General features: G+C 40.4%; 1 protein-coding gene across 1 annotated transcript in view; it reads right to left on the bottom strand.

Moving 5' to 3' along the window:
• The window catches only part of shisa6 (shisa family member 6), a 120,082-nt gene extending 104,583 nt beyond the window's left edge, over positions 1–15,499 (bottom strand). The window contains exons 1-2 of the mRNA XM_030140801.1: positions 15,417–15,499; positions 14,275–15,042 (exon numbers count right to left, since the gene is read on the bottom strand). Of these exons, the coding sequence (XP_029996661.1) occupies positions 14,275–14,837 (563 nt within the window). The 5' untranslated portion in view covers positions 14,838–15,042; positions 15,417–15,499. The remainder of the gene's footprint in view (positions 1–14,274; positions 15,043–15,416) is intronic.
• Between the last annotated feature and the right edge of the window lie 220 nt (positions 15,500–15,719).

Here is a 15,719-nt window from a genome sequence, read left to right as displayed (position 1 = left end):
AAGGTCACGGAGTCAACAGTAAAGGTCTGCCAACGCGTCAGTATTCGCATCACGGTCTGGAGTCCGAACACTCTGAAGAAGCACCGGAAATGAAAACATGTACATTCTATACGTCACAGCTTTATGTAAACCTCTAAATACACATTCTATATGTTTACGTAACAGAAGAACAGCCGCTAAATGATCAACAAAACCAGAACACAATGCTAACAGCGCTAAGCTAACAAGTACAGCAAAAATAAAGGTCACATTATGAAGAAATTATTAGGAATCTACTGTAATTTTTCTTCATTTTCTGTAGGATTTTGTTCAAATTCTGTATTATGTCTGTATTTTGTTAATTTTTGCTCCTTTATATATTAATTTTTATCTTGATTAAGACTTTTATATGATGATTTTCTTGCTTCGTTTTGTACATTTTTACTGATTTTCTTGTTCATTTGATTAATTTGTTGTTCATCTTATTTATTTTTTGTTTATATTATTCATTTCTTGTTCATTCTATTCATTTCTTGTTCATTTTTATACATTTTTTGTTCATTTTTATTCATTTTTTGTTTATTTTTATTCATTTATTTTTCATTTTATTCATTTGTTGTTCATTTAATTCATTTTTTGTTCATTTTATTCATTTGTTGTTCATTTCCTGTTCATTTTTATTCATTTCTTGTTTATTTTATTCATTTCTTGTACATTTTTATTCATTTCTTGATCATTTTATTCATTTCTTGTTCATTTTCATTTTCTTTTTTAATTTCTTGTTCATTTTGGTCATTTCTTATTCATTTTTTATTCATTTCTTGTTTGTTTTATTAATTTCTTGTTCATTTTATTCATTTTTTTGTTCATTTTTATTCATTTCTTGTTTATTCTATTCATTTCTTGTTCATTTGATTCATTTCTTTTTCATTTTATTCATTTTTTTCGTTGTATTCATTTGTTGTTCATTTTCTTCATTTCTTGTTCATTTTTATAAATTTTTTGTTCATTTTATTCATTTGTTGTTCATTTTGTTTATTTCCTGTTCATTTGATTAATTTTTTTGTTTGTTTATTCATTTCTTGTTCATTTTATTCATGTCTTTGTTCATTGTTTTCATTTCTTGTTCATTGTTTAAATCCCGTCTTCCGCTCTCAGTCTTCCTTTTTTGTGTTTGGGTGAAGGTCATCGACCCAACAGTAAAGGTCTGCCAACGCTTCAGCATTCTGATCACGGTCTGAAGTCCCATCCGCTCTGAAGAAGCACCGGAAATGAGCAGAAAAGCTCCTGGTTTTCCGAGGCCGAGTCTTGGTCAAACACAAGCTAATCCGTGCTCCGCCGCTGCTTCTGCCGCTCCGTCAGACGTCATTAAAGCAGATCCATGATCCGACAAACGCCCGCGAAAACCAACTAATCATAAAGAGAGGGAACGCTATTGAGCAGTCACCGAGGTGTGCGGCGTCATTTAGCCTCGACCGATACCGGAGTACGACATTAAACAGATGCACTAGAGCGAACGCCCCATGGCTACAATGATTCATTCATTCATTCATTTTCTGAACCCACTTTATCCTCACTAGGGTCACGGGGGTCGCTTGGAGCCTATCCCAGCTACATAGGGGTGAAGGCGGGGTACACCCTGGACATTTCACCAGTTCATCGCAGGGCTGAACATATAGAGACAAACAATCACTCTCACATTCACACCTATGGGCAATTTAGATTAACCAATTAACCTATTAGTGCATGTGTTTGGATGGTGGGAGGAAGCCGGAGTACCCGGAGAGAACCCACGCAGACACGGGGAGAACATGCAAACTCCACACAGAAAGGTCCCACCCCCCGTCGACTGGTGTTGGAATCGAACCCAGGACCTTCTTGCTGTGAGGCACGAGTGCTAACCACTGCACCACCGTGTCGCCCCGGCTATGATGAACCGAAACCCAAACATCTGTGGATTTATCACAACACAGACGGGAAAAAAACAACTGCTCCAGTGCATGTATGGTTTATTTAGTATGTGACACTTTTATTCTACTGTCGATATCATCCAAAAAGAGAAAATCTGTCAAAATTAGAGCAAAATGTCAAAGAAAGAATGTCATGAACCCATAAAGACCCAGTGCAACTTCTGTGAATTTTCCTCTAGGTTCAACCCAAACGTCCACCTGTAACCAAAACCATCTACTGATCTAAACTGTTTAATACCTGCTCATTAGGAATGGGAATCTATTAGAATTTAACGATTCCAATTCTATTATTGGTTTTGCTTATCAATCCGAATCTTTTATCGATTCTCATTGGGTGAGGGAATAAAAGAGCACAAATGGGTGTGTTTGCATTAACTGTCTTTTATGTTTCCATCTGTACAGAAAATAGAACACATACAGTTTGAACAAATAATAGGAACAGATGACACTGGGCCCGGTTTTTTTTTTTTTGGGGGGGGGGGGGGGCGTACAGTGAAAGTGAAACTAAAGACACTTTACTCATTCCTCTATTGCCGCATTTCCACTACATGGAACCGGTTCGACTCGGCCCATCTCCTGTTGTTGTGCACCTCATTTCCTTTCCCCTACCTTCGGAAACTTGTATTTGAGGGGGTACGACATTTATTGCCCACACCAGAACAGGAACTGGGCCCAGATGACATCCTGCTGCTAGATTCACAAGCACCGCTAAGTTGTGTATCAAATGAATTTGAAAATGAGCTTCCACCCTTTAGAAGAAATGGAAGCTTTGACAGTGTTCCAGTGGAGCTGGTGTGGTCTGTCTGGACCTGGTGTGGTCTGTTTGGACCTGGTGTGGTCTGTTTGGACCTGGTGTGGTCTGTCTGGACCTGGTGTGGTCTGTCTGGACCTGGTGTGGTCTGTTTGGACCTGGTGTGGTCTGTCTGGATCTGGTGTGGTCTGTTTGGACCTGGTGTGGTCTGTCTGGACCTGGTGTGGTCTGTGTAGACCTGGTGTGGTCTGTGTAGACCTGGTGTGGTCTGTTTGGACCTGGTGTGGTCTGTCTGGACCTGGTGTGGTCTGTCTGGACCTGGTGTGGTCTGTGTAGACCTGGTGTGGTCTGTCTGGACCTGGTGTGGTCTGTTTAGACCTGGTGTGGTCTGTTTGGACCTGGTGTGGTCTGTTTGGACCTGGTGTGTTCTGTCTGGACCTGGTGTGGTCTGTTTGGACCTGGTGTGGTCTGTTTGGACCTGGTGTGTTCTGTCTGGACCTGGTGTGGTCTGTTTGGACCTGGTGTGGTCTGTCTGGACCTGGTGTGGTCTGTTTGGACCTGGTGTGGTCTGTTTGGACCTGGTGTGTTCTGTTTGGACCTGGTGTGGTCTGTCTGGACCTGGTGTGGTCTGTTTGGACCTGGTGTGGTCTGTTTAGACCTGGTGTGGTCTGTTTGGACCTGGTGTGGTCTGTTTAGACCTGGTGTGGTCTGTTTGGACCTGGTGTGGTCTGTTTAGACCTGGTGTGGTCTGTTTGGACCTGGTGTGTTCTGTTTGGACCTGGTGTGGTCTGTCTGGACCTGGTGTGGTCTGTTTAGACCTGGTGTGGTCTGTTTAGACCTGGTGTGGTCTGTTTGGACCTGGTGTGGTCTGTCTGGACCTGGTGTGGTCTGTTTGGACCTGGTGTGGTCTGTTTGGACCTGGTGTGGTCTGTTTGGACCTGGTGTGGTCTGTCTGGACCTGGTGTGGTCTGTCTGGACCTGGTGTGGTCTGTTTAGACCTGGTGTGGTCTGTCTGGACCTGGTGTGGTCTGTTTAGACCTGGTGTGGTCTGTTTGGACCTGGTGTGGTCTGTTTAGACCTGGTGTGGTCTGTTTGGACCTGGTGTGGTCTGTGTAGACCTGGTGTGGTCTGTTTGGACCTGGTGTGGTCTGTTTAGACCTGGTGTGGTCTGTTTGGACCTGGTGTGGTCTGTTTGGACCTGGTGTGTTCTGTTTGGAGCATTTTTGCCTCAACACCATGTTAGTTACGTTCTGACCAAAACAATGCAGCGTACGTGTGACGTCAGCGCGCTTGTTCATTTTTATTCAATTCTTGTTCATTTTTTAAAATTTCTTGTTCATTTTTATTCTTTTCTTGTTCATTTCTTGTTGGTTTTTTCTGTCTTGTTTATTTTTTTTTTTCTTTCTTGTTCATTTTAACTCATTTCTTGTTCGTTGTTGATACTTCAGTTCTTCTAAATGCTAAATGACAGTCAGGGTTAAAGGCAGTGCCAGTTAAACCAGTGTCAGTGTTTCAGTGAAGCTTCAGTTGAATGTGTCACTGATCCACAGACGGAGCTGCTTGGAGTCGTCGTCGTCGGTTTGTGAATCTGACTAATCGACTGTGACATTTCCAAAGCAGCAGGATCCACAGTTACACGACCGGGACAAAACAAGGACCATTGTCTTCATCCACTTCAGTCCACCTGCCGGACCTTCCTCCTCCTCTAACACAATGAACTCTGGGTAATAACAGGTGACGGCGTCTTAGTCTACGTTCAGACTGAAGGTAAATGTGGTCTAAGTCTGATGTTTTCACCCCTTCCATAAACACAAACAAAGAGAATAACTGAACCCAAACAAACCAGTGCACTGATATCTATCCCATAATATCAAACTCTATTCTGACATTAGTCCTTATTGTTTTGGATCCCAGACCCCTGTTAGAAAAACACCTGGATTCACACCTGTCCACATACTTTTGTCCATATAGATTATAAACATCAATATTTTCATTGATTTGTTCATTTTTGTTCATTTATGTTTGATTTGTTGATTATTTTACTCATTTTGATTATTTTACTCATTTTGATTATTTTACTCTTTTTGTTGATTACTTTGTTCATTTTGTTGATTGTTTTGTACATTTTTGTTCATTTTGTTGATTTTTTTACTCATTTTGTCGATTATTTGGTCCACTTTTGTACATTTTGTTGATTATTTGGTTCATTTTTGTTAATTTATGTTTGATTTGTTGATTATTTTACTCATTTTGTTGATAATTTTGTTCTTTTTTCCCATTTATGTTTAATTTGCTGATTATTTTGTTCATTTTGATTATTTTGTCCACTTTTGTTCATTTTGTTGATTACTTGGTTCATTTTGTCGATCGTTTTTTTCATTTTTGTTCATTTTGTTGATTATTTGGTTCATTTTGTTGATTATTTTACTCATTTTTTGATTATTTTGTCCACTCTTGTACATTTTATTGATTTGGTTCATCTTGTTAAATTTATGTTTGATGTTTACTCATTTTGTTGGTTATTTTGTCAAATTTGTTCATTTTGTTGATTTTTTTACTCATTTTGTTGATTATTTTGTTCATTTTGTTGATTATTTTACTCATTTTGTTGATTATTTTGTTCATTTTGTTGATTATTTTGTCCACTTTTATACGTTTTGTTGATTATTTGGTTCAGTTTTGTTAATTTATGTTTGATTTGTTGATTATTTACTCATTTTGTTTATTATTTTGTCCACTTCTGTTCATTTTGTTTATTATTTTGTTGATTATTTTACCCATTTTCTTGATTATTTTGGTCTTTTTACTCATTTACACCCAGGACCCTCAGCCTAGTCATCTCAGATCCATTGTTATCCCATAATATAAAACTATATTCTGACATTATTCGTTATTGTTTTGTATCCCAGACCCCTGTTAGAAAAGAAACATACCTCTGTCCATATAATGTATTTGTATTACATCTTATTGGAACATTATTGTTGATTCATTTAAACATAAAAACACTAAAACAAATAGGACTTTTCTGTTGCTGTTTCACTTTTCGTGCGTGAACCAGGGCATTGACATAAACTTCATGGACGGAACAACCATTGGCTATGATAAAATATCAGGTAAAATCAGCTCCGGTTCACGTCAGAGCTCATTGATATTTGAAAAATGGGTCAGAACGTGTAATAAATGCAGCGTCGTGATGCTTCGGAAACACTCTGACCCAGAAATCTGAGGCTGAGTTTGACATGGACGACTAATTACCACCAGCGTCATCATTTTAGACAAAAATAGTGATGAACCTGAAAATCTACAGCTCAGTCTGGACTCCGACAAACCGTCAGTCACACTAATGCATCCCACAATGCATCAGGTCAACGTCTGCTTCTTCTTCTGTTTGATGGAAGGTGTTGACCAGTGTTTAAAGTCTGTTTAAGTCTGTTACCAGTTACTGACATTTACAGAAGACCATTAGGGACACTGGGAAAAAAAAAAAAAAAACTAAGGTCCAATATATATTTTTTATTATTCTGAGGAAAATCTCAGAACTCTGACTTTTTTTTCTTAGAATTCTGACTTTTTTTTAAATGCTTTTTTTTTTAAATTATTATTATTATTGTTCTGAGATTGGTCAGAATTTTGAGAAAAAAGTCTGAATTCTCACTTGGTTCCCCAGAATTCTGACTTTAATCTCAGAATTCTGGCTTTTTTCCCAGAATTCAGACTTTTTTTTTTTTTTTAATTTATTTTTTTATTTTCTTAAAATTATTATTGTTCTGAGGTTAGTTAGAATTCTGGGGAAAAAGTCTGAATTCTGACTTTTTCTCAGAAGTGACTTTTATACTTAGAATTCGGACTTTTTTAAATGTTTTTTTTTTATTACTGTTCTGAGATTAAAGTCAGAATTCTGAGTAAAAACGTCTGAATTCTGACTTTAATCTCAGAATTCTGATTTTTTTTCTCAGAATAATAATAAAACAATATAATGGACCTTAATTACATTTTTTCCCCAGTCGCCCTAATCCTCTTATACATTAGCTATGAATACAGTTGTAGAAATGTCGACAAATGGCTTTTTCATTATGAATTGAAAGTTTCAGTTAGAAATATTGAAATTTACCAGTAGATAAACTAACAGCAACTGGCGATGACAACACAAACTGACATTAAATATATCGCAATATTTCGTAGAACTGGTTGGTAGGGCAATACATTCTTATTGTGGTGTAATTTTGTATCATATTACAGTATCATACTTATCCTTCTGTAAAACTGTCAGTGATTTCACACAGTCAAAACATTTACATTTTGGTATTCTATAGTTTATTGTATCACTAAAAAGCACAAAATACCTTTTTATGCTGATGATACTGTTGCTTATGTTACATTATGTGTCCATTTCCTTTTTATTAGTCATATATTTAATGTGTCCCATGTGTTGTTCTAATGCATTTCAGGTGAATAATCCATTACTTTTCATTGATTTATTTTTTTATTGATGTTTTTTACTTAATTTAACTCATGTTGCAAGTGAAACCTATTATATTTGAACTGTTCTGAATGGTCTGTCTCTACATTTCTGAATTTTAAACCCACAAATATGGTTTATTCAGCTTCCATTCACAACCAGAAATCAGCCTTTAACGTCAAAAGAGTTTATGATTTGACATTAATCATGATACTTTTTGATAAGGACGTATCTCCCAAAATTAGCGTATAATATCTTGGATATATTGATGCCATATGCACTATTTAACACCCTAATATTAGATAACAGGCTGGTTTGGAACAGACAAAAGCATCAAACTGTTACATCACCTTATATTTTCCTATGAAAATGATATTCAGTAACCCCCATCCTGATTAATATGTGTTTTTCATACATCGACGTCTGTGCAAATCATTACAACATCGTGTTTTATTTTTTTTGCATATTTCAGGCTTAATCTGATCCTACACAGGACGCACGTTCTGACCTCGGAGACAAAAAAACATGAATTTCTCTGGAATTTAACTAAAAATACAGATAAAATCACCGTATCTCTGCTTCAGGGAGTGTCAGCTTTAACCTGGAGGCGGACTCAGCGGGGATAAGGTTCCATCTCCATTATCAGTTAATCCATCGGCTCCATAAAACATAGGAAACAAGGAGAATATCAATTTCTGAGAGTTTTATGTTACATGTTCATCAAGTTACTTGTTTTGCCTGAACAGCAGGACAAAGACATCCAAGGAAAAACAGTCCCAGTGTCTCTGTATGTCAGGTTCTGTTCTATGTTCCAGTCCTGTGGTCTGGATGCACATCAATCTAACTATAGAAGTGGGCGGGACTTTCACTGGAGGAGAACTCAACTCATCCAATCACAGTCCAGATGTGACTTCTATCAGTGATCAATAGGAACTAGACTGATATCTAGAACCATTTACCCGTTCTAAACTATCAACATATGGACCAGTAGAAGGAAAGGAACATTTAGAATATTTAAAAAATTATGACATATTTATGAAGATGACAACAAAGACGATGACGTAGACAACAACGAAGACGACAATGAGGACAGTGACGAAGATGAGGACAACGAAGAAAGTGAAGACAATAACCAAGACAACAAAGATGACAAAGAAGATGATGACGAAGACAACGAAATCAAAGACAAGGACAACAAATACGACAAAGATGATGACAATGACAACTGCAACGAAGATCATGAAAACGATGAAGATGATGATGGTGAAGATGACAACAACAAAGGCAATGACAAAGATGAGGACAACAAAGATGAGGGCGACAAAGACGACAAAGAAGATGATGACGAAGACGATGAAAACAAAGACGAGGACAATGAAGACCACGAAGATGAAGACGATGAAGACAAGGACAACAAAGATGATGAAGACAGAGACAATGGCAACAAAGACGACAAAGCTAATGACGAAGACAAGGACAATGAAGATGATGACAACAGAGACGACAAGAACAAAGATGATGAAGAAGATGATGATGAAGACAATGAAATCAAAGTCGACGACAACGAAGACTACGAAGATAAGGGTGATGAAGACGAGGACAACAAAGATGGCAACAATGACAACTACAACGAAAATGATGAAGAAGACGATGGCGAACAACGAAGACAATGGTAATGAAGATGAGGACGACAAAGATGAGGGCGATGAAGACAACAAAGACGGCAAAGAAGATGATGACGAAGACGACGAAAACAAAAATGGCAACAATGAAGACCATGAAGATGAGGACAACGAAGACAAGGATGACAAAGACAAGGACAACAAAGACGATAAAGACGAAGATGACGACAAAGACGAGGACAATGAAGACAATGACAACAAAGATGACAAAGACGGGGATGACGACAATGACAACTACAATGAAGGTGATGAAAATGATGATGAGGACGACGAAGCCGAAGCCGGACACATCAGCCGTTGAGCTAAAACCCTTTAACCAGACAATAAACCCCTACATTCGGACTTTCTTAAACCTCCATCACGTCCAGGATTCGTCCTCTGGTCTGAGTCCAACACATGAACAAAACTGATGCAGGAAAATCTGGTTCCATTTACAGACAAATGACAAAACATACACATTCCAGGGTTTGGAAAACGCCGCCGCCGGCTTCCAACCGTCAACCGTTCGCTGACCCAGACTCTGAAACCACCACAGGACGGTTTTCTGAGGCTTTAATGCTCAATGAGCGACTCAGTGACCACTACAGACGCCCGCAGGAGTTCGACAATATTATCAGTGTGGACGGACGCCAAGGCTCGTAATGGCTTTCAGTGGCATTTGTTTTATCCCCCAGGGCGCACCAGACATGAAATACCAGGCGGACCCTCCTCGGACCCTCAACGACCACAGGAAGGTGGACCGCCGTGACATTTTTGACAAGGGAAGCTCTGGGGAGGAGAGTAATGGCATGTGGTGAAAGGTCACGGAATGTTCTGGACCGATGGATGATATGAAGGAGACCAGGAGTCGCTCGGATCCCAGGACGACAAAAAATGAAAATAAAAAAAACAGAGAGTTGACATGTTCAGATCCAGCAGATACTGTGTGGACAAAAGTCTGTGGACCCGTTGAATCTAGGTGTTTCTTTTCTACCAGGGGTCTGGGATCCAACACAATAAAGACTAATGTCAGAATAGAGTTTTATATTATGGGATAGATATCAGTGCATTGGTTAGTTTGGGTTCAATTATTATCTTTGTTTCCAAAATGATTCAGAGATGGTTTGGACTGAATTTATATCAACACTGACTTTGTTTTTTTTTTTGTTTTGCTTTGTTTTATACTGTTTTGTTTTGTTTTTTTATTCCATGATTATGGTTTGTTTGTTTGTTTGTTTTTTTTAACCCTGTCCTGTTCAGCAGTTTGTCCTCCAGTATTCGTCTACTGGGGCCATGAGTTACTTGACAGCTTTGATCTAATAGGGTTTTGAAACTTAAGTCAATTCCCCTATTGGTTGGATTTCATTATTTTATTCCTGTACGATTATGATTTTAAATGTTCTACCTCTAAATTTATAGAATATTCTTCAACCTCTTTCATGATCACCCACAAACCACCTAAAAAACACCCATAAACCACCCAAAAACCACCTACAAACCAGCTAAAAACAACCCAAAAACCACCTAAAAACAACCCTAAAACCACCCATAAACCACCCAAAAACCATCTACAAGCCACCTAAAAACCATTCAAAAACCACCTAAAAACAACCCAAAAACCGCATTAAAAACCATCCAAAAACTACTCAAAAACCACCTAAAAACAACCCAAAAATCACCTAAAAACAACCCAAAACCCACCTAAAAACAACCCAAAAACCATCCATAAACCACCTAAAAACCACCTACAAACCACCTAAAAACAACCCAGAAACCACCTCAAAAAAAAAACAAAAACCACCTATAAACCCCCCAAAAACAACCTAAAAACAACCTTAAAAACCATCTAAAAACTATCCAAACACCACTCACAAACCATCCAAAAAACCCCTAAAAACAACCCAAAAAACACTCATAAACCATCCAAAAACCACCTAAAAACCATTCAGAAACTACCTACAAACCACCTAAAAACAACCCAAAAACCATCCAAAAACCACCTAAACACCATCCATAAACCATCTAAAACCACCCATAAACCACCCAAAAACCACCTTAAAACAACTCAAAAACCACCTTAAAACCACCCATAAACCACCCAAAAACCACCTTAAAACAACTCAAAAACCACCCACCCACCCAAACACCATCTAAACCCCCTAAAAACAGTCTTTCCTGTGGTTTCTTCATATGTGACTGTGGTAGTTGAATCACTGCTCAGCTGCATAAAGTCAGTTCATCCTCATTTGAACCCACGACCATAAACTGGACACAGACAGTCCAATCAGACCAATGGGATCAAAGAGGGAAAATACTGACGATCAAAGGATTAAATACATCAATAACCTCAAAATAATGACAAATACTAATTTATGTCTTTGTTTTAGTTTAAAAATGAAAAACTACAGCATAAAAATATGAGTAACATGAAGGAACTGAAAAAGTATAATTTTAATAATATTCCGCCTCAGTTAATCATTTGTACATGTTCGTCAGATACAGTGGATCTACAAATCCACAAAACATTCAAGAACACACAGAATATTGGTACAAATACACTGATTTATATTTAGATATTTCAGGGTTTTTTTTTTTTTTTTTTAAATGTACAAAAAATCTGAGATAAATGAACAGAAGTAAACAAAAGATAATACAAGAATCAACAAATAAATCCAAATTAAAGTACAAGAATTCAACGTACAAAAACGTAAGAAAATTTTGCAGAAAAATTGTAAATATTAACAAATTAAGTTGTAACCAGAAAAACACCTGCACAGAAATGAACAAAAAAACTGAGAAACAGCCACAAAATGACGTTAAAATTATATTTACTCCTTTACACATTTCAGACGTTTCAGATTTTTTACATTTTATATTAAAGGTTAGTTTGTAAATATAAAGGTTTTCATGTAATTTTACTGTTTTTAAACTAAAACATAGAATCAACTGTATTTATTTATTGTGACAGTATTTAAGTGGTCTGACCTACTGTAAATCATATTAGTCTGAATGTGAATTAACCTGTTTTAATGGGTCAAACATGCGGCCCGTGGACCAAAAGTGGACACAAAAAGGGTCCAAACTGGTCCAAAATGACCCTGAACATTTTAACCCTGAAAGTCCCAAAAATCCACCATGAAAAAAACTCTTCTCCTTTTATAAAGTGTTTAATGAGTTCTGAACCACTCAACTTATTATTAAGAGTCAATAGTTGGTGTAAAATACAGTTCTTCAGTTTTTCATGGTCAACAGATATGACCATATTTGGACGTTCAGGGGCTCCGTGGTTACCATGGAGACACCGTCATCTTCTACAACATTGATTCACCAGTAAAACCCATGGAGTTGGATCAATGACAGTGGATGGACACACTGGGTTAATGATCAATAATCAGTTGAAAGAAAGAAAGAAAGAAAGAAAGAAAGAAAGAAAGAAAGAAAGAAAGAAAGAAAGAACAGTTAAATAAAAAACATAGGCAAAAAATTTACTAAAATAAAGGATAAAAATAACAACAAAATGAAGAAAAACAGCCAAAGTAATGAATAAAATAAATAAGAAATAAACAATATAATAAGTAAAATGGTCGTAATAAAGCCACAAACTGACGTAATTTGAAGAAAAAAATGTTAACCAAAAAAAAAAAAAGGGGCAAAAAAATGAACAGTGGATGGAGACATTTATTTTTATGTACATTTAATTGTAGATTCTGTCACTTTTTCTTCAGTTTTTTCTGTTTTTGATAAAATAACCTTCAACTTTAATCTGAGCTTCAATGAACAGCTACATGATTAATGAATTAAATATAGAAAAATATAGGATTTATACTGAAAAAACGCCAAATAAAGAAGATAATGTTACAATAAATGGTGAGAAATCAGTTTAGAAAAAGGTGAAATACGGAGAAAACTGAAGTAACACTGGGTTTTTAAGAGTTAATGAACGTATAAATGATGAACTGAAGCTGACTAATGGATAAATGTCCTTTTTTTCTTTAACAAATGTCAGATTGTTTATTTTTATTCATTTTATTCACACTTTTTAAAGGATAGTCTGTAATTGTACATATTTTCATCATGTAATTGGACTTTTTTTTTTTACTGTAAAACAGTGAAATGTTTGGAGTCGACCTTATGTAGAAGTTCTGCTGGTTTGAGTTCACCAGTTCTGATCATATGAGTCTGAAAGTGGACCTGGACTGGACTGAGCTGGACCCTAACCCTGGTCCACACCCTCAGACCCTGGTCCACAGACCTGCAGACCCTGGTCCACACCCTCAGACCCTGGTCCACAGACCTGCAGACCCTGGTCCACACCCTCAGACCCTGGTCCACAGACCTGCAGACCCTGGTCCACACCCTCAGACCCTGGTCCACAGACCTGCAGACCCTGGTCCACACCCTCAGACCCTGGTCCACACCCTCAGACCCTATTTCCGGTCTTTCCTTCTCTTCCTGGGAGGGTTTGGGGGCTTTGACGTACACAACTATAGAATATAAATAAAAACACATATGAATCTGAAATGTGGACCTGGACCAGTATTCCACCCGTTCCTGTTCATGGTTTGTGTTCGTAGATCCAAGGGGATCTGGAACGTGTGTTCATAATAAACTGATGAGTGAATATTGTACAAACTGTTCTTATTTTAGTTCCAAACTCCAAAACCGGACAAATATTCGACCTGTTTCCACATGTTTGTGTAAAAATGTGTCTGATGTACATGAATAAAGGAGAAGTTTACGTAGAATATTGTTACAATTTATTGTAAAATGTAAATATTTTCGTAATTGCATGTTTTTTTTCGTTCTGAAACAAAGACAAAAAACTTGGAGTCGACCTTATTCTAAGTTCTTCTGTTCTGATTTTAGTGGTTCTGACCCGGTTCTGATCCTATTAGTCTGAATGTGGAACTGGACTAGACTGAGCTGGACCCAAACCCTGGTCCACATCAGCAGACCCTGGTCCACATCCACAGACCATTGCCTACATCTGCAGACCCTGGTCCACAGACCCTGGTCCATATCCGCAGACCCTAGTCAGCAGACCCTGGTCCACCTCAGCAGACCCTGGTCCACATCCACAGACCATTGCCTACATCTGCAGACCCTGGTCCAAAGACCCTGATCTACAGACCCTATAGTGCCCAGACCCGGATCCACAGACCCTGGTCCACATCCGCAGACCCTGGTCCTCAGACCCTGGTCTACATCGACAGACCTTATAGTACCCAGACCCTGGTCCACAGACCCTGGTCCACATCCACAAACCCTGGTCCGCAGACCCTGGTCCACCTCTGCAGACCCTGGTCCACATCCACAGACCCTGGTTCACATCAGCAGACCCTGGTCCCCACCCGCAGACCCTGGTCCACAGACCCTGGTCCACAGACCCTGGTCCACATTGGCAGACCCTGGTCCCCACCCGCAGACCTCCCCTACTTCCGGTGCGGCTCTTACCTGTGCACGTTCATTTCCTGGGGGGGTTTGGTGGCTTTGTCGTAGGCAACTTTGGCAGAAATCCCGATGGCGATGACCAGGGCCACCACCCCGCAGGTGATGTAGACCGTGGTGTTGGTCTGGTCCAGGGCCGGGTCGTACGTGTCCCCGGTGGGCGCCGGGGACGGGGGCTGGGTCTTGATCCAGTCGGGGGTGTTGTAGTTGTTGCAGCTCTTCTGCTCCAGCCGCTTCCCTCGGTCCGCGCAGCAGAAGCGCAGGAAGCAGCTGCCGCAGCAGAACCGGTGGTCGGTGTTGTTGCACGAGAACTCCTTATCGAACTGTCCGCTCACGTCGTAGTAGCCCAGGCACGTGTCGTGCTGGTGGACGACCCCCACGGACGGAGCCTGGACCTGGGTGACCCTCCCCGGTACCGCCGCGGCCACCGGCACCGCCGTGGTGCTTCCGTTCACCTCCTTCCCCTTGTGCGTCCTGCGCGTGGCGGCGGTTCGGACCTTCTTGGGTGGGTTGGACGCGCTCAGGTCCAGGGACACGAGCGCGAGCAGGAGGTGCAGGAGGATCTCCATGGTGTGAGCACGCGCTGGGGGGTCCGCTCTGTGGTTCGGCTCCTCCGAATCCCTCACCGAGTGCAGCTTCCGGTCGGTTTGTCCATGGTTAGTCCGCGTGGCCGTGCGCACTCACCGGACGCGTCCTCCACTTTCTGGTCCAACATCTACAGCCACGGGTGTCGGTGTCCGGTGTGACGGGAGGGACCGGGGGCTCGTGGTGTCACTGCGGAGACAGAAACGCGGTCAGGGATCCAGTGGGAAAAAAAAACTGGGACCAGTGGAACCAGTGGGACCGAACTGGACCGATGCGCCTTTTCAGCACCACGGACAGCGCCCGGGTCCTCCACGCGCGTCTGGGATGGAACCGGAAAAACCAACCGCATCCAACTGAGTAATGAGTTTAATGTCAATAAAAGATCACAGCAAACCAGACCCCACCGCCTTCGGAACCAGAAACCTGCGCGTGGATCCGGAACCAACTTTCTTTCCTTTGAGTTCGGATGAAAATCACGGACATCAGTCACTTTGTTTTCCTCCAGATTCGGTGGCAGATGTCACATATTCGAGGACCGGGACCGGGACTGCGTGGAGACTTACCGGGTTTGGTGTCCGGGATGTCTCAGCCTCCGCCACCGAGTCCACGCGCCTCAGAAAGACACGAGCCCAGACCCAGCGCCCCCCCCACCCCCGGTCCGCCTCTCTCTCTCTCTCTCTCTCTCTCTCTCTCTCTCTCTCTCTCTCTCTCTCTCTCTCTCTCTCTCTCTCTCTCCCTACCCACGTGACCCATTCAGGTACCTCAGTTAATTATCAATCGCCCCCCCCACACACACCTCCATGCCCCCCCCCCTTGTTGTGGTCATATGCCTCCGGGCTCCACTCGATAACTCGCGGAGGTGGAAA

The sequence above is a fragment of the Sphaeramia orbicularis genome, chromosome 8, assembly GCF_902148855.1.
Source record: "Sphaeramia orbicularis chromosome 8, fSphaOr1.1, whole genome shotgun sequence".
Taxonomy (NCBI): Eukaryota; Metazoa; Chordata; class Actinopteri; order Kurtiformes; family Apogonidae; genus Sphaeramia; species Sphaeramia orbicularis.
Note: the sequence above shows the minus strand (reverse complement) of the source record. Positions and strands in the feature narration are given on the sequence as shown.